This window comes from Vombatus ursinus, unplaced genomic scaffold, assembly GCF_900497805.2.
Source record: "Vombatus ursinus unplaced genomic scaffold, bare-nosed wombat genome assembly UNPS02010461.1, whole genome shotgun sequence".
Classification (NCBI taxonomy): domain Eukaryota; kingdom Metazoa; phylum Chordata; class Mammalia; order Diprotodontia; family Vombatidae; genus Vombatus; species Vombatus ursinus.
The window spans coordinates 12,258,635-12,283,617 of record NW_020950239.1 but is presented as its reverse complement, the minus strand read 5'-3'; the positions used below and the strand labels follow the sequence as shown (position 1 = coordinate 12,283,617).

Below are 24,983 nucleotides of genomic sequence, written 5' to 3'. Positions count from 1 at the left end.
TTTTAAATGACTAATTTTTGGTTCTGTGTAACTGGCCCTGCCAACCTCATCATGAATCAGTGTACACTGATTTATGAGGAAAATGAGTTTACAAGCACAACCCTCAAGAACTTCACCAGTGACACATTTAAAAAAATGCAAGAACCTAATAAAACTGCTAGCACTGTTTTATACATATTAAATTGCTAAGAAATACACAAATATGACAACTGCCTGGACTGTGCCTGGGCTTGGGGGGGGGGGGGCACCTGAAGACCTACAGGACCACACATGGTCTCAAGGCTGCAGGTTCCCCACCCCTGCTTAGGGCTTCAGGATCAAGATGGCAGGCTGGAACTCCTGGCCTCAGGCATGGCAGAAGTGTGCTTATGGAACCAGGCATCAGAAGGGCCACGGCTTTTGAGTTACTGTAAAGCAACGCAGTTTTCAGAACTAACTGTGCTTAATCTGTTACAGTGGGTCACTGCTGTGGCAGCTGCTGTTGTTCTGGGGGAAGGATAACACTTGGGATTCTGTCAGAGGCAGGAACTCCCTGCCTGAAGCCCTTAGGCAGCGGGTGGCCTGTCTAACCATGGGCACGGGGTCAGCAGCAGGACCTGAACTCATCTTCCTCCAGATCTTGCTCACATCCACCACCAGCCTCTGGCAGTGGGGGCTGTCGGTGCGTCACTAATAAATCCTCCAGTAATGCCTCTTGGAGTAGCCCTTGCCTGTCAGAATTCCACCCCTTCTGCATGTAAGGGCCAAGCCCAGACCACCAATACGGGCTCCCCTGAGCTCCTGAGTTACTAACCAGGATTGGAACTAGGACCGTGCACCACTCCAACCCCACAGGCGGATGAGAGAGCAAGGGCTGGGACTTTCAACCCCAACAGCCAGAGAAAGGGAACTCTTCCCTGTCCCTTAGGTCCCTAAGTCACTGACCAGGCTGGGCCCAGGACTCTCGATAGCTGCACCATCATGGGCAGGACCTGGGGCAGCTAGATGGTGCAGTGGACAGAGCGCCAGCCCTGGAGTCAGGAGGACCTGAGTTCAAATCCGGCCTCAGACACTTGACACTTACTAGCTGTGTGACCCTGGGCAAGTCACTTAACCCCAACTGCCTCACCAAAAAGCAAAATCATAGGCAGGACTTCCTGAAAACAAGAGCTGAGGGTCTGAACTCAGTGCCTCAGAGACAAGGCTCTCTCACCATAGCCACTGACCCAAGAGCCCTGACCAATGCTTGGACTCTGCCCTAAGGCCTGCCCCCTCTCTCTCCTCCCCTATCACCAAGGTAATGCTTATGCCTTTACCAAAACAACATATCTTTTATAAACCTAATTATAAGCACAGTCAGTCCCACTAGAATGGAAGCACCCTGTGGGCTGCAACTGTTTTTGTTTTCTCCTTGTTCAAAGCACATTGGCATAAAGTAAGTGTTTGATAAATGCTTGTTAACTGTTTTGCCTGCATTTTTTAAACAACAGTAGGGGGATAATGTATACATAAACAAATTTTAAGATCGTTAATGAAAGTCATTCGATGCTACATAAGTACACAACAAATATTTCAAAGGTTAATTATTCTCTTACTCACCATAATTGTTATTTCTCTTTTACAGATGTTCAGATCAGGCATGTTATTAACATACATTCGCTTTAATGCACATCGTATCCCACCATGCGTCCGTACCAGAAACACAGTGGAGAATCCACCTGGGAGAAGAAGGGGGGAAAGTTAATTTAAAAGAAGGAAGAGGACATATAAACTGAGATTATTTTTGAAAATCACATGTGTTTTAAAAAATGACTATGGGCAAAGGGAGGAAAAACATTTGTTCTTTACTTATTATCAAGAAATTCAAATCTTAACCTAGAAACATTAAATGCGAGCTCACCTACAATTTGTAAAGCAGTTTATTTCATTAAAATTATGATTCTCTCTATAGCCTCGTAAAATGCTAAGACTTCCCGTTTAGGCACCATATCAGAATTTTCAAACAACAAACTTTTTACAGCTATACATAAATTATGAGGATAGATAACAGCTGTTCACCTTCACATTTCACTTTACAGTTAACACTATCTTCCCTACAAAAATCCTTGAGGTAAATACTGCTCAGTGTTATTATCCAAATTTTACAGACAAAGAAAGACACAGAGAGGGTACATGATTTGACCAAAGTCAAAGATCTTCTGAGCTAAATCCATCAACAATGGGGAAGGTGGGGGAGGGGCAGGAGGGAAGAGATTAACGGACAAGTAAATATAAGATACATACAAAAGACATACACAGGGATGAGAGGGGAAATAGTAATTGGAGGAATCAGCACAGAACCCCTGAAGGAGAGGTACAAGGAGAGACAGACCACTCCAGTCATGGAGGACTATACACAAAGTGAGGGTGAGAGGAGAGAAGCAGGAGGAGGAGAAAAGGCTCTTGAATGGCGCTTTACAACCCTGCAAAGCCCTTTACATAGTTATCTCAACCGATTCTCACGACAACCTGATAAGGTGGGCACTATTATTATCCCTATTTTTGACCTGAGGAAACTAAGAGTCGACAGGTGATTCGCCCAGATTTGAACTCAGCTGTTCCTAAAGTCAAGTCTACCACTTTATTCCATGAGGCCACGCAGCTGCTCCAAAGTACAGCGCAGGGAGGGAGGGGGCCTGCATAGGCCAGCACAATGAAGCACTATGCAAGATAAAGGAGTGTTTTACCTAAAGGCTATGGGAAGCCATTAAAGTTTCTTTAATACGAAAATGGTAGGATGAGATCTATGCTTTAACATTATCAATACAGCACGGATGTTAAAGACTAGTTGGATATAGAGAGACTAGGAGATGACTGTAAAGTCTAGGAGAGATGAAGAGCTGTGGTATGAGCAGGGAAAAGGGGAAGATGTGAGAAGTGCTGGTCAGCCAGCAGACAGAGTGCTGAACTTGGAGTCAGAGGACATGAGTTCAAATCTAGCTGTGTGACTGGGCAAATCGCTTTGATCTCTGTCTCAGTTTTTGCAACTGTAAAATAAGGATAATAATAGCACCTACCTCATAAGATTGCTGTCAGAATCATAGGAGATAGATGTAAACACCTAATTCAGTCCCTGGCACTAGATACTTGTTTCCTTCCTGAGGAAGGGTAATCAATAAGACTTGGCAACAATTGGATACAGGGGATAATGGGAGAGTAAAGAATGATAATCAATCAATAAATATTTACTAAGGGCCGACTTTGTGCTAAAAGCTGGGGATACAGAGAGAGACAAAAGACAGCCCCTGTCTTCAAGGAGGTTAAGCTCTAATGGGAGAGACAATGGGCAAACAAATATAGACATACAGGATAAACAGGAAATAATCAAAAGAGGGAAAGCATTTGAGAAGGGTCAGGGAAGGCTATCTGTAGAAGTTAGGGAGGCCTGTAGTTAAACAGGTCTCAAGAGGGAGAGTGTTCCCTGCAAAGTGACAGTCAGACCAAATGCCCAGGGGCAGGAGATGGAGGGTCTGGTTCCTGCAACAGCCAGAAGGCCAAGGGAGGTGAGGATTTAATAGGAAAAGATAAGGAGTTCTGTTTTGGACAGACTGAGTTTAAGGTGTCTACTGAACATGTAGTTCAATATGTTGAGAGGCTGTTGGAGGAGATGAGAGATTGAGGGTCAGCAGAGAGATTAGGGCAGGAAAGGCAGATTTGAGAATCATCAGAATAGAGCTGGTAATTAAATCCACGGGAGCTGATGAGATCACAAGTGAAGTAGAATATATAGAGAAAAAAGGGCCCAGGACAGAACCCTGAGGGACACGTGACTGGACGGCATGATCTGGAAGTGGATCTAGCAAAGGAGACAGAAAAGAAGCAGTCAGGTAGGTAAGAGGAAAACCAGGAGAGAGAAGAAAGTATCAAGGAGGAGAGAGTGATCAAGTGTCAAAGGCTGCAGAGAGGACAGGGAGAATAAGGACTGAGAAAAGGCCATTGGATTTGGCCACTAAGAGATCACTGGTTAAGTTTGGAGTGATCCATTTCAGTGGAATGATATATGTCAGGTCAGAAGCCAGATGGTAAGGGGTTAAGAAGACAATAAGAGGAGAGAAAGTGGAGGAAATTATTGGAAAAGTCCTTTATTAGGAGTTTGGCTACAAAGGGATTTCAAACCTGACTGACTGTAAAATAGTGGTGATCTTCAACAAAAACAGGGAAGTCAGAAGGAGCCATCAGTTTAAGGGGGGAAATAACAAGTTTGGTTTGGGACATGTTGAGTTTGAGATGACTATGGAATATCCATCACTGCCTCCTGGCTTTCCATAAATTGTAACTAAAATCTGACCTTCCACAGTAAAACTTTTCCAACCTCCTCAGAGATGACAAGGGAGAGCATTTGAGGACTGGTGGACAACCAGAGAAAATGACCCAAAACAAGAAATATAACGTCTTGTTCCTGACACAACAAGAAGGCCAATGTCACCAGACTGAAGAGTACAAGGTGGGGAGTAAAGCGTAAAAAGACTGGAAAGGTAGGAGGGGGGCTAAGTTATGAAGGGTTTTGAATGCCAATGCCATAAGGAGCCACTTGAATTTATTGAGAAGGGGGATGAGATGGCCAAGCTTTAGGAAAATCACTGTGTTGACTGAAAACGGAGGATGGATTGGGTAGAGATTTAAGGCAGACAAACTCACCAGACGGGTATTGTAATAGTCCCAATGTGAGGTGATGAGGGCCTGCATTAAAATGGTGGCAATGTCAAAGGAGAGAATAGCATGTATTCAAGAGACAATGCAAAGGTGAATTCAACATGCTTTGGAAACAGTTTGGATATGGGAGGTGAGAAATAGTAAGAAATTCAGGATGACTCCTAAGCTGTAAGCCTGAGGGAGTAGAGGATGGTGCTGCCCTATATAGTAAGAAGGAAGGGGGGGGGGGAGACGGTGGAGAAGGATTTATCGGGAAAGATAATAACATGCTGAGTTTAAGATGTCTACTGCACATCCAGTTTAAGATGTCTGAAAGGCAGTTTGAGATAAGAGATTAGAGGTCAACAGAGAGATTAGAAATACTGTCATAAATGATGTTAGTGTACCAAGTTGGTTCACAAAAGATTAACTTATTAATGATGTAATGAATGTATTGTATATTTTAGAAGAAAAAATAGCAAGAAAACTATAGTTTTGATTCTAGTCACTGAACAACAGCAAAATTGAATTAAAATAAAATGTAAAGATTTTTTTTTCCCTCCTGAATGTTGATATTTGAGTAAAAGCACATTTTTTACGAGAAGGTATGTTTGTGAACCTTCTAAAGGATATTTCTAAGTACCATCAAAGGTTTTGGGAATTTATGGCAATTTTTTAAAATATAACGTGGAAACTTGTAGCTTTCCTCTTGCCTGATAAAAGTATATTATCACAGCAACCATATTTCTTGGCCCTGCTTAGAGATCAGCTTTTGGCTCTTAAAGGAGGTGAAGAAAAGCAATAAGAAAAAAGACCTTCGTGAGTAACAAGAGTTGGAAGATAAAGAGGCTGTGAAGGTAAGACCGGGAGGGAGTTCAATGTGCACACACTCTCCGTGGGGATGGCTGGAAAAACAGGGGGTCAGACAAGTTCCTCAGAAGTCCATGAGGCAGCTCTGTCAACTCAGGTCACCACTGCCACTGTCTCAAGCAGCCCCACGGGGAGGAAGAAGAGAGGGAGACAGTGTTAAAACCTTTCGGTATTCTTAAACCAGGTCTTTTTAGAAACTCAACAAGTATGGTTATATTAACATCTTTAGCAAAGCAAAAAGAGCTTCATTAAATACTCTGACTATTCCATAAAAGAATGAAGATTGTAAAAAGGATTGTTTTTCCCACAAAATTGGCTGTATTCACCCGAGTGATGAGTCAGATGAGGACAGGTAATACCTAGATAGTTTTAGTAGATAAACCTGTTACACAGAAACTTTATTATACAATAAAACTTTATTGTATACAGTGGTTTTCATTAAAACTGAATTCTACCTGTAGAATCTAAAAAGTACTAAAAGTTCTAGCTGCTCTTTAAAATACAAAATTGAAATACTTTAAAATACACAGGAAGGAAAAAAAAGGACAGCTCCTCAAATAGGTTACGAGGGTTCGCTCTGTTCACAATAGGACATGAAAAAGAGCAGCTATGCCACCAGGAGACCTGATTTTTGTACTAAGGTAAGTAAAAGGGATAGTTCTCCCCCCAATCTTCTCAACTTCTTTTTGCATAGCATCTCCCTGCATTAAACTGCAAGCTTCCTGAGAGCCAGGGCTGTCTTTTTCTCACTTGTGTTCCCAGTGGCACACAGCACTCTTGACCAGAAAAAAAACCCGAGTTAATAAAATCCTCCCTAGGAATTGTGTGGCCTTAAGCACGCTGTCTGACCTCTGACCCTTCAGCAGTTGTTTTATAATGCATACAGACAGATTGGAGGGAATTTCCACCCTGACCTACTGAGAGATCTAGAGTTATAAAGAACCTTTGAGGTCCTTAGCCCCTTCATCTACAAATAAGGAAACTGGGGCCTAGACAGACTCACTTGTTCATACAGGAAGCAATTTAGGGGAGTCCTATCTTGTGACTCCAAGTTCAGCACTCTTTCCACTGCATCACACTATTGCAACAATAAGTTACTAAAATATTTTAATGCTTACACTTCCACCAAAATTAATGTGCACATAGGAATGATGAGCAAAATTTGTACAAACAGTTTGATAACTGAAAATTCCACATTTGTCCAAAGTAAGAATTACAATAGCTGAGTTTTCTCTCAAGACTACGAAACCTATCATTGCAATGACAATGCAGTCTTGGTGACTAGAGGCCACTCCATTTTACATGATCCTGTTATCTTTCCCCTCAAACTCTCCCTCTTCTTCCTAACTCCTCTACCAAGACCATCCTCAATTCTTCACCTTCTCACTCCCTACATCCAGTTGCCAAATCCTGTACACCTTTGTCACCTCTCTCCTAAGAGGGTCCCTTCTCTTCTCTGATGCAGACCCATGTCATCAATACATACCTCCCCTCCTCTAGTCTCTGACCTTCTCCAATCCATCTTCCATCCAGCTCTCACTGATATTCACAAATCTGATCGTGTCACTCACTACTCAAAAATTTGCAATAATTCCTCCTCAGCCTACCATTTAAAGTCTTCCACAGTCTGGTTCCCACATACCTTTCCACTATGATTTTACATTACCACTCACACTCCATTTCAGCCCAAGTAGCCTACCAGCCATTTCAGTACACACCATGCATTTCCTACTTCCATGCCTATAATGCCCATCCTCCTCCTCCCTAGCCCCTCATCCACACTAGCTGCGCTACTATTTCTACACAACAAAGCCCTTCTTCAACCTGGCTCCAGCCTCACTTCCCTCCCATCTCCATGCTTTTGCACTACTTTCTCACCAAACCCTAAGAATCACTAGTTTTCTTCAAAACTTAGCTTTTACCTAAAGACTTTCCTGACTTTTCCTTTTGTATTTATTTGGTCTATACTGTGTGTGTGTGTGTGTGTGTGTGTGTGTGTGTGTGTGTGTGTGTGTATTGGCATGTGGTATCTCCCCATATACAAATGAATCTCCTCAAGGACAGAGTAATTCATTTTGAGGTCTGCATAGCCAGCACTTCACAGGCCCTGACAAATGGTGGCTTCTTAACCAATGCTCTTTAATTCTTTCAAAGCACAACAGATGTACTACTACCTCCTCTGCCCTTAATGACTCCTTCACCCAACTGACTAGGCCCTCTTCTTCTAGAAATTCCTTTTTAGTACTCTGTAGGACCACTTTCTATGAACTCTTCCCCAAAGCTGCTTCTTCAAGAGCAGAGATTGTTTTATTTTCCCTATCTGAATCCCCAGAGCCCTGTTCCGAGTAGGTACCAACCAAATGTTCAAAAGAAATGAAATGCAAAGACCAAGAATAGAAACATATAGTTTCTTTTAAGTTTTTCTATAATTTAACTGAGATGGTCATTAGCCACATTTTCATATTAAAAGCAAATGAAGCATATCTGATCTAACCCCAAAACTATGCTGTTGTGTTTCTAATGCATTCAAAAGTACATCTGAAGACACTATACATACACAATTGAGCACAGATGCAAAACATGGTGCAAAGAGTATGAGGGGTTTTCAGTGTGCAAAGCTGGTCTCTGCCCCTAAAATTAAAAGTATTCCTCCCCACAACATTTAACAAACTTCAAGTCACTTAACATGCCGAACTAGACTCATTTCTTCCAAATTAACACTTCTATCCCCAAAGTCCAGATCAGTGTCACCATTATCTTTGTATAAGTCTCACAAGCTCATAACCTACGTTTATTCACTAAAGCTTTGGTTCCACGGCCAGAATTTTTCAGGGCATTCTGGGTTACCTGTTTAGCCACCATAATGATAATCTTCATTACTTTATATCAGTCTGGAAAGGAGGGATTAAATAGGGAGAGGAGAGAGCTTCTACCAGAACATTTCAATGAATAAGGTAAAGTACATGAGTCCTCCCCATCTGTGGGAGTTTGCTTTTGACCCCTACAATAGCAAAAGATGAGCACACTGCTGGAGCTACCAGAAAGATAGGCACAAGTACTTTGGAAACTGCCTATAGAGCAACAGGTCCTTGGTTTAAGCATTCAAGTATTTCAAACAGACTTGACAAACCGTAAAACCAGGATGTTTTATATGCAATATCTCAAAAGATCGCTGAAACTGTCCCAATAAACAATTAATGCCAAATTTAAAATAGCCATGTAAAATAAAATGCCCGTAACTTTCAAATTATCATTAAAGACTGTGACACGAAATAGTTTGTCAAGATTCAAAGCAAATAGTTACATTATTTATATTAAAAGAAAAGACAATCACTCACTGATGAAATTTAAGTCTTTTCTGCAGAGTATACATCTCCATATGAACTAAAAGCCTCTTTAAAACTGCTCAGTTTTGGGGAGGGGAGTTCGGCACCAGTATGTTATGGCATAATGGAAAAAACACTAGACTAGAAGAAGTAGTAAGACAAGCTATCCTCTAGTACTTGCTGTAAGACCTTGGAACTTAAATTTCCTGATCTACAAAACCACAATTATCATGTATCCCAGACTGGATATCCCTCAATATGTAAAAAACAAAACTCCACACCCCACCGAGATCCTTCCCTCTTCTGAGCTATCCTATGACTGCCAAGGACACTAGGATCCCTCCCCTCTACAGCCCAACCCTCATACCCAAACTGCCAACTGAGGTGTCATCACTGAGACCTCTAGGAGTCCAATCCCTTAGCAAATTCTCACTTCACAACAACTCTCAGATATGGTCCCTTATGTTTTACACAGCCACCACCTAGTTCCTCATAAACTCTTGACTGCACCATTACTACTGTAACTGGTGCCTTCTAATTAAGGACCCTGCGTCAATCCTCTCTCCATTCCAGCCCATATTCTACAAAGCTTAGAAGGTCTTTAGTTTGTCATTTAAATCTCCTCACCATCCAGTTACCCCCCTTCCCCACAATCTCCAATCCTAAAGCCATTCCCCAATAAATAAGTAGTAAAATGATATGAACAGTTCTCAAAAGAATTGAAAACTTAATAACTATGTCAAAGAATGCTCCAATCACCAAAGACAGAAATATAAATCAAAACAACACCAAGGTTTCTATTTACACCCACAAAATAGGCAAAGATGACAAAAAATGGGAATAGTCAGTGTTGGGAGGGAAAAGAGAGGCACACCAGTACCGCACTGTTGGAGCTGTGAATCAGTATAACCGTTTCGGACACCAAATTTGGAACTATGTAAATAAAGTAACCAAAATTTTTTTTATACCCTTTGACCCAGATCCTACTACAAGGTTTATATCCCAAAGGTAAGAAGAAAGTCCACAATTAAACCACAATATTTATAGCCACACTTTTTGTGGCAGCAATTTGGAAACAAAGTCAATGCTCGAAGACTGGAAATGGCTAAAACAACTGTGATAAATGAATGTAATGGAATATTGCTATACTTTAGGAGGGGGCAGAATGAATAAATGAAAATGAATAAATGAATGAAAAACAGAATTTATTAAACACTTACTACGAGTAAAGCACTGGCTAAACACTGACACAAACATAAAAAATAGGCAATCCCTGCTCCCAGGGAGCTCACATTCTAATGATGTTTCAGGTGGAAGTCAGATGGAAAGGTCCCAGGGTTCTTGGGCAGATGATCATGTCTCTTCTTTAATGTCATTTCACTCATCAAATACTAGCAGTTCCTGGTGCTGAACAACTTGAGAGTACCAAGGACCATGAGGCAAGAATTGTGTTTTCTGGGTCTTCAGAAGCTGTGGCCAGGCTGCATTCCCACAGGAATGCTTCCCAGCATAATGGCTGTGCTGGATGCACAGCTATTCCAAAAGCTCTTGGGTTTAGCGGTCCTGGGCTGACTCCACCAGGGTCTGAGCAGAGATGGTGGTCAAGGTGGTGGTGGTGGTTTGACTTGCCTGGTACATGCTGCCTTCCGTCTCTCCCCCAGGGAGCCTTGTTGCTTCAGCTAGACTGGGAGCTGCAGTTGGTTGGCAGTTGGTGGGGGTCTGGCCCTTTCTCCAAAGGAGTTGCTGTGGGGGCTGGGCTGGAAGCAGGACCAGCAGTCTGGGGGATGCTGCTTCAAAGAAAGAAAACCAAACTATCAACAGCAATTTTTTTTAAATGTTGCAAATCACTAATAAAGAAATGCAAATTACAGCAACTCTGAGGTCCCACCTCACAGTCATCAAATTGGCGAAGATGTCAAAAACGGAAAATGAGAGCCTGTGAAAAAATAGGCACAGTAATACACTGCTGGACCACCTCTGAAACGGCAGAGTTATCAGAAAGTAGTTTTGGTAACCACAACCAAAAAGTCACTGAACTGTACATACCCCTTTAACCCTCATCTGAGGTCTTCAAACAGAACCTAGATAACCAGGTGACTTGTCAGGTACATCTTAGTGGGGATTTCTTTGAATTACGGGGTGAAATGAATAGCTGCTAACAATTATTATCATGTTCATTATTGTTATTCTCTTTCAACTCTAAAATTCTGTGAGTCCAAGTAAATGATGATTAACATCCCTTCCAGCTCTAAGATGCTTTGACAAATTATTTTGCCTTAAAATATTTCAGGCTAGGGAAGACACTAGAAATGTAAATTATAGCTGAAATTTACTAGAAAGAGCTTCTCAAAGTATTATTTTAATTTAATAAAATTCCAAAGCAACTTTTACAGAATGAACTTCATCATTCATTAAATCATGTAAGTAATTCCTAACTAAAGTTAAATGTAATCGTCTCAATCAGGGTACCAAAATATTGGCAACAAATGAAAGTATGTTACAAAATAAATATTTATCTTCTCGGCATTCAAAATTAGGTTAAGGTATCACTAAGAAATTCTCAAACATATTTGCCTACATATAGGTGATGTAATAGTTTTTTACTGAACACATACAACGTGTGTGTGTGTGTGTGTGTGTGTGTGTGTGTGTGTGTGTGCTAAAGGTAAAATAAGGACAAGAGCATATAGCAATGCTTCAGTATTCATATTCAACATCCTAACTAAAACATTCATAAGCCAGCTATTTTCTGCCAGGTAGTATAATAGGCACCAGAAAAACAAAGTAAGAAATCACAGTTCCTGCCCTCAAAGACTTTACATCCTATCAAGACCAGGATAGAAAAACTACACAGAGTAATGCAATACAAGGTGTGATGGGGTCAAAGGCAGGACCCAAACAATATTCGAGGTAACATGGAGCTAGTGAAACACAAGATGAGAGGGCAAGGAAAACGGATTCCAAAAGACACTGACAAAAAGAGAGTACATTCCAGAGAAGGAATCTACCCTGCACAGATTTCCAGCAGCACACGAAAGAGCAGCAGGTTGGGAAGCATCAGCACTCTAGTCTGGATAATGACAATCTGGACACATTCATAGGCAAATAGACACAAGGAAGATGAGATAAGAATCAGCTCGAAGAGGTGGTGGACAGAGTACTGGGACTGGAATCAAGAAGACCTGAGTTCAAATCCAGCCTCAAACATTTTCTAGCTGTGTGACCTCAAGCAAGTCACTTAAGCTCTTTTTGCCTCGGTTTCCTCAACTGTAAAATGGGGACAATAATAGCCCCTACCCCTCAGTGTTGTTGTCAGGATTAAACGAGATAATATCTGTAAAGTGCTCAGCACAACCTCTGCGCTCTCTCCATCTCTTCATTTTGTCTTTCCCCACAAGTCTAATCAGTAGCCAGATCTCTGGCCCTCCACAGCTGATCTCGCCTCCGCTCCCTTCTCTCTAATGAAGAAGATACAGACCCGAGTTCAACGTCTTCATCCCCTCTCCTGCATAATTGTTCTGCCTGCCTCAAACCTCTTAACTCTCCAACTCACCCCGCCCCCAAGGGCTTTTCCTAAAAAGAATAATTTTCCTAAAAAGCAGGTCTAACCACATCATTCCTCTATTCAACTCCACTTGCTCCCTAATGACTATAACATTAAACATTACTTCATATTTAGCTTACTTATCCTTTTTAAATTTTATTTCTGTATAAGCTTTATAACATACATAATTATTAACACTGTAGAACACATATAATTCATGAATAAGTAAACATACATATATTGGGGGTGCATGCTCAAGAACTTTTGACTTGTAAGGGTATGCAATGAAAGAAATTTCAAGAGCACTGAGTCAGAATCAAAGGGGGAAAGAGAGGCTTGGGAACTTGTTGGGAGCTTGAGCAAAGAGAAGGTGGGAAACAGCTACAGATAATCAAAGGAGAATAAAAGAACTACTGTGCACTACTGAGGGCTCCAATGAGCACAATTTCATTATAACTTCCTCTGCCTCCAGCAGCTTTCAGAAGCTCTGGAATAGGAACTGAGCAGACAGGTGGTGTGGCTGTCAAGGTTAAGGATTAGCCAGTCATGAAGAACAGATGGACAAGGAGGCCAAAAGATTAAGAGAGAAGGCAGTGCCCTGTTAAAATGGTTATACACAGGATCCAGAATCTCAAGGGTCAAAAGAGAGGCCAGAAAAGGGATGAAAGACCGAGAGCGCAGGAAGCAATTAAAGGGAACAAGGGATCCTGGTGAGGATAAAAGGCAGATTGAGGAGAGGTGAAAAGACAAAGAGATTGTGATTCAGAGTTCTGTCTCTTTTAAGCAGAAGAAAAGTAAAACAAAAAGTTAAAGTGAATACTGAAAATTGAAAGACGTTGACAGTTCCATTCTGGGAAATTACAGTAGCTCTTCCAGACACCAGTACACGACCACTAGTATTTCAGCGGTCAGCACAACAAACTGTAGTGTGACACACACTAACGTTGCACAAACAAAAAACCTGATCAGAAAAGTAGCAACAGAAAATCAATCTATCTATTACTTCAAGGTCTGATTCAAAAACCCTGGCTCAAAAAAAAGATACACACTTGAACATTGCATAATCATAATTGAAAAGTGCATTTTACAGGGTTTCAAATGTAATTATCTTGATGTTACTGAGCACAAAAAAAAAAAGGAACACACATCTCTTCTAAATAAAAGGGCTAACTTCAGTTACTTTTTCCACAATGACTGACAAAATAAATCACAGCTTTGATAGGAATTTAACCATATGCAAAATTCACCCAACAATCTCTTGAGACGTAAGAGTTAAAAAAGCCTCATTATGATTGATTGTCTCAGAGTTAAGATCTAGAAAATGCACCAGACCCAATCTTGATGGGTAAATCCAAGAGTTAAAACACAGCTCGTCGTACTTCCACAGCCCAAGTGAGCAAAGGGAGACAGAGAGGTCTGTGAACACTGGGGACCTGGCAAGGGGCATACAGGAGTGTAATATTCAATTCACAGGAATTGAAAGACTAGGGACCCCAAGCTGGTGGAAGTTACAGGGACAGGTACCAACGGAAAGATCTGTCATTCACCACCCAGTTGTTCTGGGTCATGGATCCAGGACAGGCACTCAATGATGAGGAGTATTTGCAGGCACTTGGCTGTGTAACCAACAGGGAGCAAGTTCAGAGAAGCTAACAGTAGCTAAGTAGCTCAGAGCCCAGAGAGGAACAGCCTCAGTTCCAGCCTCCAGCTCAATCTAAAAGCTTCAGTGTGGAAAATCAGGGCAGCTTGAAGTTTGTTGTTCTGAACCTGAAGAGCTTTGTAGCTGGCTAACAGTGCCCAAGTCCAGCAGGTATCTACTGGACCTTCCACAGTTTCTTGGGTGTTCAGGGAGGACTAGTATCTCTGGTGGGAGGGACTGCAGAGCCCTTTTCAGGGCTGCTTATCCACCTTTGATGTCCACCTGCCAACTTTCACCTGTGGGTTCAAAAAGCTGTAGCACGTGCAGTGGCCACACCCCAGTAAACTGTCTCAGCAAACGGACTAAAGCAGGTTGAGGGCAACCAACAGGCCCCAGACTCATTGGTGAGTTGGGGGCATATCTACCCCACATCCCCCTAGCATGTGAAGCATGTGAAAACTTCCCCCAGCAGAATGGGCAGATGAGAACAATTTGTTCCAATGGCCGTGAAGACGGCTGAAGCAGGCACTGTGGAGTGCTTCGAGTTTGGTCAGACATCAAAACGCCCAGGTCATCCACTGCATCCCAGGCCATTACCAATCATCCTCACTTCTGTCCTGCCACTAGACTCAGATGACTCTGGACAAGAGAGTGGGGCTGATGACTCTGCCTTACTTAAATCCAATTAACGCACAAGTCAAAGACATCACCCCATGATGTCATTGGTCCTCTTCCAAAATAAAGGACAAACAACAACTGAAATTTCCTTCAAAGGGCCAGTTCACAGGAGTGTTAACTAGATCCAACACCTAGGTCAGGAACAAGCAGAGCTCAGACCAGGAGGGAAGAAATCAGACTCTGCCCTGGATCAGGCCACTTAGAAAACACTGAAAACTTGCCCTGCCCTGAACTGTCCCTGGGGTTCCGTAATGACACAGTGCTCAGTCCCCCAAGAGATAGAGAGAAGGACCAAGGAAGACAAAAGTTCGGCCCAGACTTTCTGCCCAGAAGTACAGAGCTCAGTCTTAACATAAAGTGTGAAGTCTGGAACAGGTCTGTGAATGGCTGTTGTACTGCTAGCCAGGCACAATGGAAAGACCTAGTCTCAAAACAAAGTATCGAAGCAAGGAAGAAATTACCTTTCCCACTTTTAGATATGGGAAGAGTTCATAACAAAAGGAGATAGAGGGCATCATAATAGATAAAATGGGTTTTGATTATATAAAATTTAAAAGATTCTGCATAAACAAAACTAACGTATTTAAAATTGGAAGGGAAACAAACCTTTGCCAAAAGTTTCTCTGACAAAGGTCTCACATCTAGATACATAAAGAATTGATTCAAAGTTATAAGAACAAGAATTCAATTGATAGTTGGACAGGTCAGGAACCAGCTGTTTTCAAAAGAAGAAATAAAAGCTATCAACCATTTAAAAAAAGATCCAAATAAACAGTAAAATAATTAAAGAAATGCTAATTAAAGCAACTCATATCTACTGCAGCAGCAAAGCAGGAAAATGAATTGTTGGACGGGCTACTATAGGGAAACAAGCACATTAATGCACCATTGGTGGAGTTCTGAACCAGTAACAACAGCCAGCTCTTGAAAGCAATCTGCAACTATGACCCAAGTCACTAAACAGTTTTGACACAGTGATACTTCTATTATGCCTATATTCTCAAAGAGATCAAAGAAAGAGGAAAAGGAGGGGGAAAAAAGAGGAAAAAAGGACCTAAAGATAGAAAAATATTTAGAGCAGCTATTTTTGTAGTAGCAAAGGCAACTTAGGGAGTATTCTTCCTTTGGGGAATAAATTATGGTTTCAGAGAAACCTAGGAAGATCTGGATGAACTGATGCAGAATGAAATGATCAGAACTAATAGAACAAGTTGTACAATAAAAGCATCATTATTCTTAAAAAGCAACTTTGAAAAACTTGATAATCGTGATCAATCTAATAATAAACTACAATATGAAGAATGACTGATGATGAAACTCAAACGAGATGCAAAATAAAACATAACATTTTCAGACACAGCCCAGAGCCAATTTGGGTATTTGCTTTGCTTAACTATGCATATCTGATTCAAGGGTTTGTCTCATTTCTCTTTCCCCTTCCCCAACAACAATCTGGTGAAAAAGATAAAGAAAAGAAAACAAGGGTAATTGAGGCATCTTTTTTTTTTATTTTAATGCAGAAAGGAGAATAGAAGGAAGGCCACAAAGAAGCACAGAAGCATGACAACTGTAAAAGCTACTGGTTGAAATTATTATACTAAAAAAGAAAAGCAAGCTATACATAAGAGAGCTACATTTCATATAATCTTTTTCTGTCTACTCTGTATGCAGAAATATCCATTTTATTTGAGATTTCTTAAATTCATAATAATTTTAAAGGAATAAATGGAATTTTCCTTAACATGGTAAAGAGTTATCTGAAACTAAGAACTAGCATTATCTGTCACTGAGAAATCCTATAAGCCTTCCTAGAAGAGCAAGGATAAAGCAGGGATGTCCACTGTTAACCTCTATTATTTGATATAGTTCTAGAAATACTAGCAATATGACAAGAATAAGAAATCGAGGCAATAAATCTGGTCAAAAAAGAAATATTATCATTTTTGCCCATATGTTGTTTTACTTAGAAAACATGAAATAATCAACAAAAAAATTAGTTGTGACCATATCTTCACTAAAGTAAGATAGAAAATAAACCCTCTAAAATTATCATCTTTTTTGCAAAACCAAGAAATTTACCAATTACCACATTACCAAGAGATAACAAAATTCTATCCAAACTACAGAACATGTAAAACAACTGAAGGTTCAGCTGCCAAGGCATACAGGAATTATGATTATATGTACAAAACTCTTTTACAGAAGTAAAGCTAGACTTTTTTTTTAAATGGAGATATTAATTATTCATGGTTAGACAATATAAAAAATATGATAATGCTACCTAAATTAATCTACAGTTTCACTACCATGACAAACTACTAAAGGGTTACTTTATAGAACTAGACAAACATAATACTAACCAAATTCATGCGAAAAAACAAAAAGGTCAAAAATCTTAAGGGAAATAATGTAGGAAGGAATGGAGGTGAGTAGTACTAGATCTCAAACTATACTACAAATCAGTAATTATCAAAATAATTTGGTACTGATTTAAAAAAAAAAAAAAAAACAAAGAATCAATCAATGTTAAGAGAACACAAAGTACGCAAGACCCAGAAACAAAAGTCAAAGAAAACAACTACCAAGTTAAACACTCACTATTTCTACAAAAACTTGTGGGTAAATTAGAAAGCAACAGAAACTGGGTTTAGACCAACCTCTCACCATTATCCACTATAAGCTCCAAATGGATACATGGTCTAGATGGGGAGTGGGGAACTGCAGCTTCGAGGCCATACGTTGTTCTCTTGGGCCTCAAGTTCGGCCCCTTGACTGAATCCAAACTTCACAGAACAAATCTCCTTAACGAAAGGATTTCTTCTGTGAAGTTTTGATTCAGTCAAAGAGCTGTACTTGAGGACCTACTAGACATAAAAAGCTATGTTATTAACAAATTAAAGGATCAAGGAAAATAAACACTTTTCACAACTATAGATACGGGAAGGATAGAGAGAATCATAGGAGATAAAATTCTGATAGGATAAAATTGGAAAAATTTATACAAACAAAATCAATGTGATTAGAATTAGAAAGTAAATAGTTACCTGGGGGAAGAAATCTTCACAGCAGATTTCTACAATATGGTATCTAATATATCCTGTTTCAAATATACAAGAATAAGAACCATTCCTCAAAAGATAAATAGTCAAAGGATATGAACATACATTTCCTAAGGGTTTTAAGGCAAGCTATCAACAACCATATTTTTAAAATGTTCCAAGTCACTAATAAAAAGAAAAATGTAAAATAAAAGTTTCTACTTCATACTAATGAGATTGGCAAAGATGAAAAAAAGGGAAAACTACAATTACTGCTGCATCAGGAGAGAAACGGCACGTACAGATGCATTACTAGTGGAGCTGCAAAGTGCTCTAGTCATTCTGGAAAGTAAAATCACTCAACTGTGTATACCTGCCCTTTTGTCCAGAGACACCATTACTACTATAGCCTTAGAGATAAAAGACAGAGGAAAAGAACCATACATACCAAAATATCTGTAGCAATATTTTGTTACAGCATAGAGCTAGAAATAAAGTGGTACCCAACAACTGGAGAATGGTTGAACAAATTATGGTATTTGACTGTAAGGGATTATTACTGAACCACCAAAGGGAGGGGAAAGGGAGGAGAGGGATTCAGATAAAACTGGGAGGAGCTAAATGAACTTATGCAGACTGAAGTGAGCAAAAACCTGAACAAATTTATAAAATGACTACAATACGGTGTAAAGGACACTAACTGTGAAAGGCTTAAGAACTATGATCAATGCAATGACCAATCACAATTCTAGAAGACTAATGAAGAATCATGCTTCCCACCTCTTGGCAGAAAAGTCATGGACTAGTACAGGGGAGGTATTTTCAGACACAGACAATGTGTGGATTTGTTTTGCTTCACTACACTTATTTATCACAAGGGAGAGTTTTATGGGGGTGGGAAGGAAATGAGGAGGGTAATAAAGATACTACCCAAAAAAAAGGAAAAATACAAAAAGTATCAATGAATCATTTTTAAAAATATACAACAGAGGAAAGTCAGAAGGGGACACAGACAAGTAGACAATGTTGGTACACATTAAATTTGAAATACACCCCTCCCCGCCCCAAAAAAAGCCACACACAGTAGAGATTCCTAGTTTTGTAAGCAGACCTCTTTTTCCATTCTTTGTATATGGAAATATTCAAGTTTATTGATGTTTTTCAAATTCATAATAATAAAAAGAAAAATGTAAAAGAAAATTTTGAATCATGATGTCACAGTTTCTCATGGTTTAGTGCTCATTCCCTGGGAGAATAAGATACTTCCAAAGACCTAACAGAAGTCACATAGCTATGAATTATCTTTTATTACAAAATCCAACCAACTGTAGGTAAGCACATAAATACATGGAATTATACTAAATTATATTGGGGGAGCATGCTATATTACATGCATGAAACATTAAAGACGTAAGGAAAAAGAATTCAAAATTCACACTTAATAAAGGCCCTATACAGACCAAAATATTTACATTTGCTTTTTAAGGAGCAAAGAACTAGAAACTAAATGATGCCAATAGATTAAGGAATGTTTAAACCATTTGTGGAATGTTAATATAATGGAATATTGTTGTGTTGTAAGAAATAACGAATACAGATAAGCATGAGAAGACTTAGAAAAATGTTCTCTTTACAGTGAAATAAACTGAACCAGAAGAACAAGATACACAAAGATGTAAATAGGAATAACAAAACAATTGAAAATGGATGCTGTGAAATTACAATGAACAAACAGCCCCAAAGAAAAGATGCATTCCTGACAAGCAGTAGCTATTGTGACAATTGATAACCTAGAAATAAATTGTCAAGTAAAGATCTCAAAACCATTTCCTCCTATTTTTACTACAAAGTACAACCCCATCCTGTAGAAAGTTATTCTAATTTTGTGATAAGAAAAATATTGAAAATGTAGTGAAACACCATAGACCATTTTCCTCTAATGGGTCTCTTTTTTTTTTTGTCTACCTACAGTCAATCCCAAATCTAAGTTACAATGCATCACCTTAAAGTATTTAATGTTTAATTCTGATTAAACAAATTAGCACATAACCCTGGTTAGACTATTACAATTAAATTACCTAGAAACTTAATAGTAAAATGAATAAAATTATGAAGTTTAAGATTAGACTGACTAGTAAAATGAATAAAATTATCAAGTTTTTAAGGCTAGATTGACTACCTATGATGTACCTCAACGTATATTAAGCTCCCTTCGCTGGGTACAAGAGTTTAACTTCTGTGTTGAGAAACTACTAAATATTTGGGACATCATTGTGAGGAGAAGGAACACAGGTAGTCAAGTAATTTAGTTGTCCTAAAAATTATCAACATAAATAGTCTAGGGCAGTAGCTTTCAGAACTCTTCAATAAGACTGTCCAGGTCCAGGTATCCAGGAATTAACTTTCCTAAGTTGCTTGAAAATATGGTTATGGCAAAGGTTTTACTTCGGTCATCTTCAACAATCCCTTCCCAACATACACGAGAAGTGGGGACTCTCAGGAAATAAAGACACCTAAAGCAGCTACGACTTCATAAGTATGCATCATCATCACCAATTCCAACAAGACTGGAATGACCACACTGCAGTTCACATTCAGCATCCCCTATGGTCTTCAGCTTTCACGTAGGGTCCCTCTGTTAAATGATACATGAAAATTGTGCACTTTAATTACATAGCTGATGCCTTAAAAAGGTTCTAATCACAAGGTCTAAAAAAAAAAAGATAGGGAAAGATCTATTATAAAAAATTATTCTAGTTCAGGTATGGGGTGAACTCTTTGGTTTCTGAGATCCCAATGAACTCTGTGATTCTGTGAAAAGGTCAGTGGATTAAATTATAACCTTTGAAAGTGTAATTTCAGTAAAGCAGTGGTAAAAAGAAGCCAAGGAATTGAGTGAGTGGTCAGAGGAAGTAGAACTAGGAATCTACATTCTGAATGTTCTTTAAAGAGGTTTTGTCATAGGGGGAAAAAAAAAGAAAGATACTAGGTTAGCCTTAACAGACTGCAGAAGAAAGGTTTAGGAAAGAGATCTAAACTAAAGAAGAGGGGACTAGTGAAAAGGAAATGAAGATGCAAGAGAGGTACATGATAAGTGCTAGTGGAGAGTCCAGGAGGAAGCAGGATGGGATGAGACAAAAGGTCAAGATAAAGAAGAAAGACAATCACATACCCAAGCAACACTGGATTAACTATGCTCAAAATGTTTCACCTAATTCAAAGCCTCTCCTTTCAAGCTGATTCCAAAACTCCATTTTTTTTCCACTTCCTGAAAAACTAACCATATCAATCAGCAAGCACCTATCTTGTGTATAGCATCATAGACACAACTAAATGTATACAACTTTTATTCATCACTCCAAATTATCCAATGGTTCTACACATTACTTAATGTATTCATTTTGTTCAATGTTTATTAAGTTTTATGCATATCATCCCTCAGGTTAGAAATTAATCTTAAGCACTCCTAACAACAAATGCTCCATTAATAGCCCCCCTTAAAATCATTCATCTATCACCATTACTTCCAAAGCATCCTTAAATCTATTTCCAACTGGTACTACTTGTGAGGTATACCCACAAATGTTGTCATTTAGTCGTGTCCAACTCTTCGTGGATCACAGTACACCAATACTGTCCATGGGATTTTCTTGGCAAAGATACTGGCGTGGTTTGCCATTTCCATCTCCAGTAGATTAAGGCAAATGGAAGGTAAGTGACTTGCCCAGAAGTCATACAGTCAATAAGTGTCTGAGGCTGGAATTGAACTCAGGTCTTCTTGACTCCAGGCCCAGTGCTCTATAGACTGAGCCATCTACCTGCCTCATATCCATACATACTATCCTCTATATACAGAAGTATTCCCTATTCAAAAATGGGTTGTTCCAAAAATCTGTCCATAAATTAATTATAACTCAGAATACATTTTCCCAGAGGAATGTTATCTTTTCCTAGATTAGCTCAAAAAACTCTATTTATCCCATAACATCTCTGAAAATGAGTAACTAGGCACCATAGAATAGTGAAAGAAATTCTAAGCAGAAAGTAAGCAAACAAGATTCGCGTCCCACCTCCAACAGTAACTAACCACATGACAGGCTACAAATCATTTAATTTCCAAATTCAATATCTTCGTCTGTATATAGTGCTTTAAAAGTCTGCCAAATGCTTCACATGCTCTATCCTACAAGAGCCTTACAACAATCCTGTAAAAGAGATGCTGTTCAGTCGTTTCAGTCATGTCTGACTCTTCATGACCCCATTTGGGGTTTTCTTGGCAAAGGTACTGGGTTTGCCATTTCCTTCTCCAGCCCATTTGACACATGAGAAAACTGAGGCAAACAGGGTGAAGTGACTTGCCTGGGGTTACACAGCCTATAAGTGTCTGAGGCCAGATCTGAATTCAGATTTTCCTGACTTCAGACCCAGCACTTTATCCACTGTTTTACACTATTTACACTATAGTTATACTATTTTACAGCTGAAAATACTGAAACTCAAACTTATCCACAGACATACAGCTAACAAGTATCAGAGTATGGATTCAAACCTGGCTCTTTCCTAACTCCACGACCAACATTCTATTCACTATGCCATGTTATTAAATACTTGTAATACACACAGTCCTACGCACCAAGGAAGATAACCAAGACTAAATAAGACATGATTCCAGCCCGTATGGAGATGACAATCTAGAAGGGGAGCATAATATATACACAAATAACTGTAATGTCATGTGATATAAAAAATACATGAGATGATTTAGATATAAAAGCTGATACTATAAGCAAACTGGGAGAGCAAGCAATGATTCACCTGTCAGATTTATGGAGAACAGAATTCATGACCAAACAGGATACAGAGAACATTATGAAATGCAAAATGGATCATTTTGATTACATTACATTGAAAAGTTTTTGCACAAAGCCAATGCAACCGAGATTAGGAGGGAAGTAGAAAACTGGGAAAGAATTTTTACAACCAGTGTCTCTGATAAGGGCCTCATTTCTAAAATACATAGAGAATTAAGTCAAATTTATAAGAATACAAGTCATTCTCCAACTGATAAATGTTCAAAGAATATGAACAAGCAGTTCTCAGATGAAGAAATTAAAGCCATCTATAGTCATATGAAAAAATGCTCTAAATCACTTGATCAGAGAAATGCAAATCAAAACAATTCTGAGGTACCACACCACACCTATCAGATGGGCCAACATGATAAATGTTGGAGAAGATGTGGGAAAATTGGAATACTAATGCATTACTGGTAGACTTGTGAACTGATCCAATCATTTTGGAGCACAATTTGAACTAAGCCCAAAGGGCTATACAAATGTGCATACCCTTTGACCCAGCAATAGCACTTCTAGGGCTGCATCCCAAAGAGATCATACAAATGGGAAAAGGACCCACATGTACAAAAATATTTATAGCAACTCTTTTTGTGGTGGCAAAGAAATGGAAATTGAGGGCGTGCCCATCAATTGGGGAACAGCTGAACAAGTTGTGGTATATGAATGTAATGGAATACTATTGTGCTATAAGAAATGATGAACAGGCTGACTTCAGAAAAACCTGGAAAGACTTGTATGGTCTGATGCTAAGTGAAGTGAGCAGAACCAGAAGAACACTGTAAACAATAACAGCCACATTGTACAACGACTAATGTTGATAGACTTACCCCTTCTTGGAAATGCAACAGTCTAAGACATCTCCAAAAGTCTCAAGATGGAAAATGCTACCCACAGCCAAAGAAAGAACTATGGAGTTTGAATGCAGATTGAAGCAGACTATTTGCTCTTTTTTTTTCCTTCTCTTTCATTTTGTTTTGTTTCCTCTTTCTTGGGGTTCCTTCTATTGGTTCTAATTCTTCCTTATAACATCACTAATGTGAAAATAAGTTTAATAGGAATGTATATGTATAGCCTATATCAGATTGCATGCTGTCATGGAGAGGGAGCTGTAGAGGGAGAGGAAAAAAAATTTAAAACTCAAAAGCTAATGGAAATGATTGGTGATAAATCAAAATTAATTAATAAAAATAAAATTAAAATAAAATAAGATTTTTGCATCTATATTCAAAAAAAAAATACATGAAAGAGGTGCTACAATAAGCCAAATCTACCAGATTTTCTTCAACTCTCAGAGAAGGCTTTGGACATGACTCCTGAAACACCAAGCGTGATAAGAAAGCAACTGATGCCCAGTCTATGAGGCTGCTATAAAAACTGTACAGGGAAATTCAGCACCAACAGGGGCCCTTCAGCCCCACCCAAACCTAAAGCACCCTGTAAAATCCCTGCTCATTTGGGGAAACTACAGAAGGAAGATGACAGAGAGAAGAGGAATTGTGAACTCTCAGCAATCATTATCCAGATGTGCCTTTTCAGGAACCTCTTATGTAGATTACTGCAGATAAGGTCAAATGGAAACCGCTAGAGTTGCTTTAACTATTTCATGTAGTTAAAACCAAACACTATGAGGTCTCCATGGGGGTGAAATGACATTTTTTCTCTAGAGACTAAGATGAAAGAAGCTGGAGCATTTCATCATACCAGCTCCCTTTAACCCTGTGTTACCTGTGAGGAAGGCAGGCAGGTGGCACTGGCAGCTTACAGGGGACTACAGTGAGCTGACAAAGTCCTCATGCCTATCACTACAGTTGTTCCTGATTACATAGACCAGGCCTAGGGAAAGTGGTATGGGGTAACTAACCTCACCAATGGCTTTCTCTCTGGAGTTGGCTTTCACCTGAGAACAAGCCCATTATACTTTCATTGTCCTTCCCCTGGACTATCTGAATTCTCCCTAATACTGGCACATTACAGCAGGCAAAAGACCTGAAAAATGGCCCCCCTTCTTACGGGCATTAAAGTACACTAGACTGATGACACAATGCTAACCAAGCAAGATGAGGCCACTGTGGTAGAGGCCCTAGATCAGATAGTGGTCCACAGAAGGGATGGATAATCAACCTTAAGAAAATCCAGGATCTAGACTGTTCTGTAAAGGACTGGGAAATACAAGGGGCAGGGAAAAAACCCAGGGATTCCAGGCAGAGTCTGAAATAAGTTATTGATACTCCCTTGCCCACGCCCAGAGACCTACTGGAGTCCTCAGATATTGATGAACCAACATTCCCCATCTGGATATACTAAGAACCCCCACTAAGTCATCTGAAAGTCTGCCTGCCTTTCAAGTGGGAACCAGAACAGAATATAGCCAAGAAGATCTGA

The 24,983-nt window shown here is 39.5% G+C and overlaps 1 protein-coding gene across 4 annotated transcripts in view; it reads right to left on the bottom strand.

Annotated features, from left to right (window-relative positions):
• Positions 1-24,983, bottom strand: part of BMP2K (BMP2 inducible kinase) — a 122,516-nt gene that overhangs the window by 81,547 nt on the left and 15,986 nt on the right. For all 4 annotated transcript variants that reach the window (XR_003568474.1, XR_003568475.1, XM_027854613.1 and 1 more), the window contains exon 2: positions 1,579-1,697. Coding sequence is in view for 2 of the 4 variants with exons in the window: in XM_027854613.1 (XP_027710414.1) it covers positions 1,579-1,697 (119 nt within the window). In the remaining 2 variants the exon portion in view is untranslated. The remainder of the gene's footprint in view (positions 1-1,578; positions 1,698-24,983) is intronic.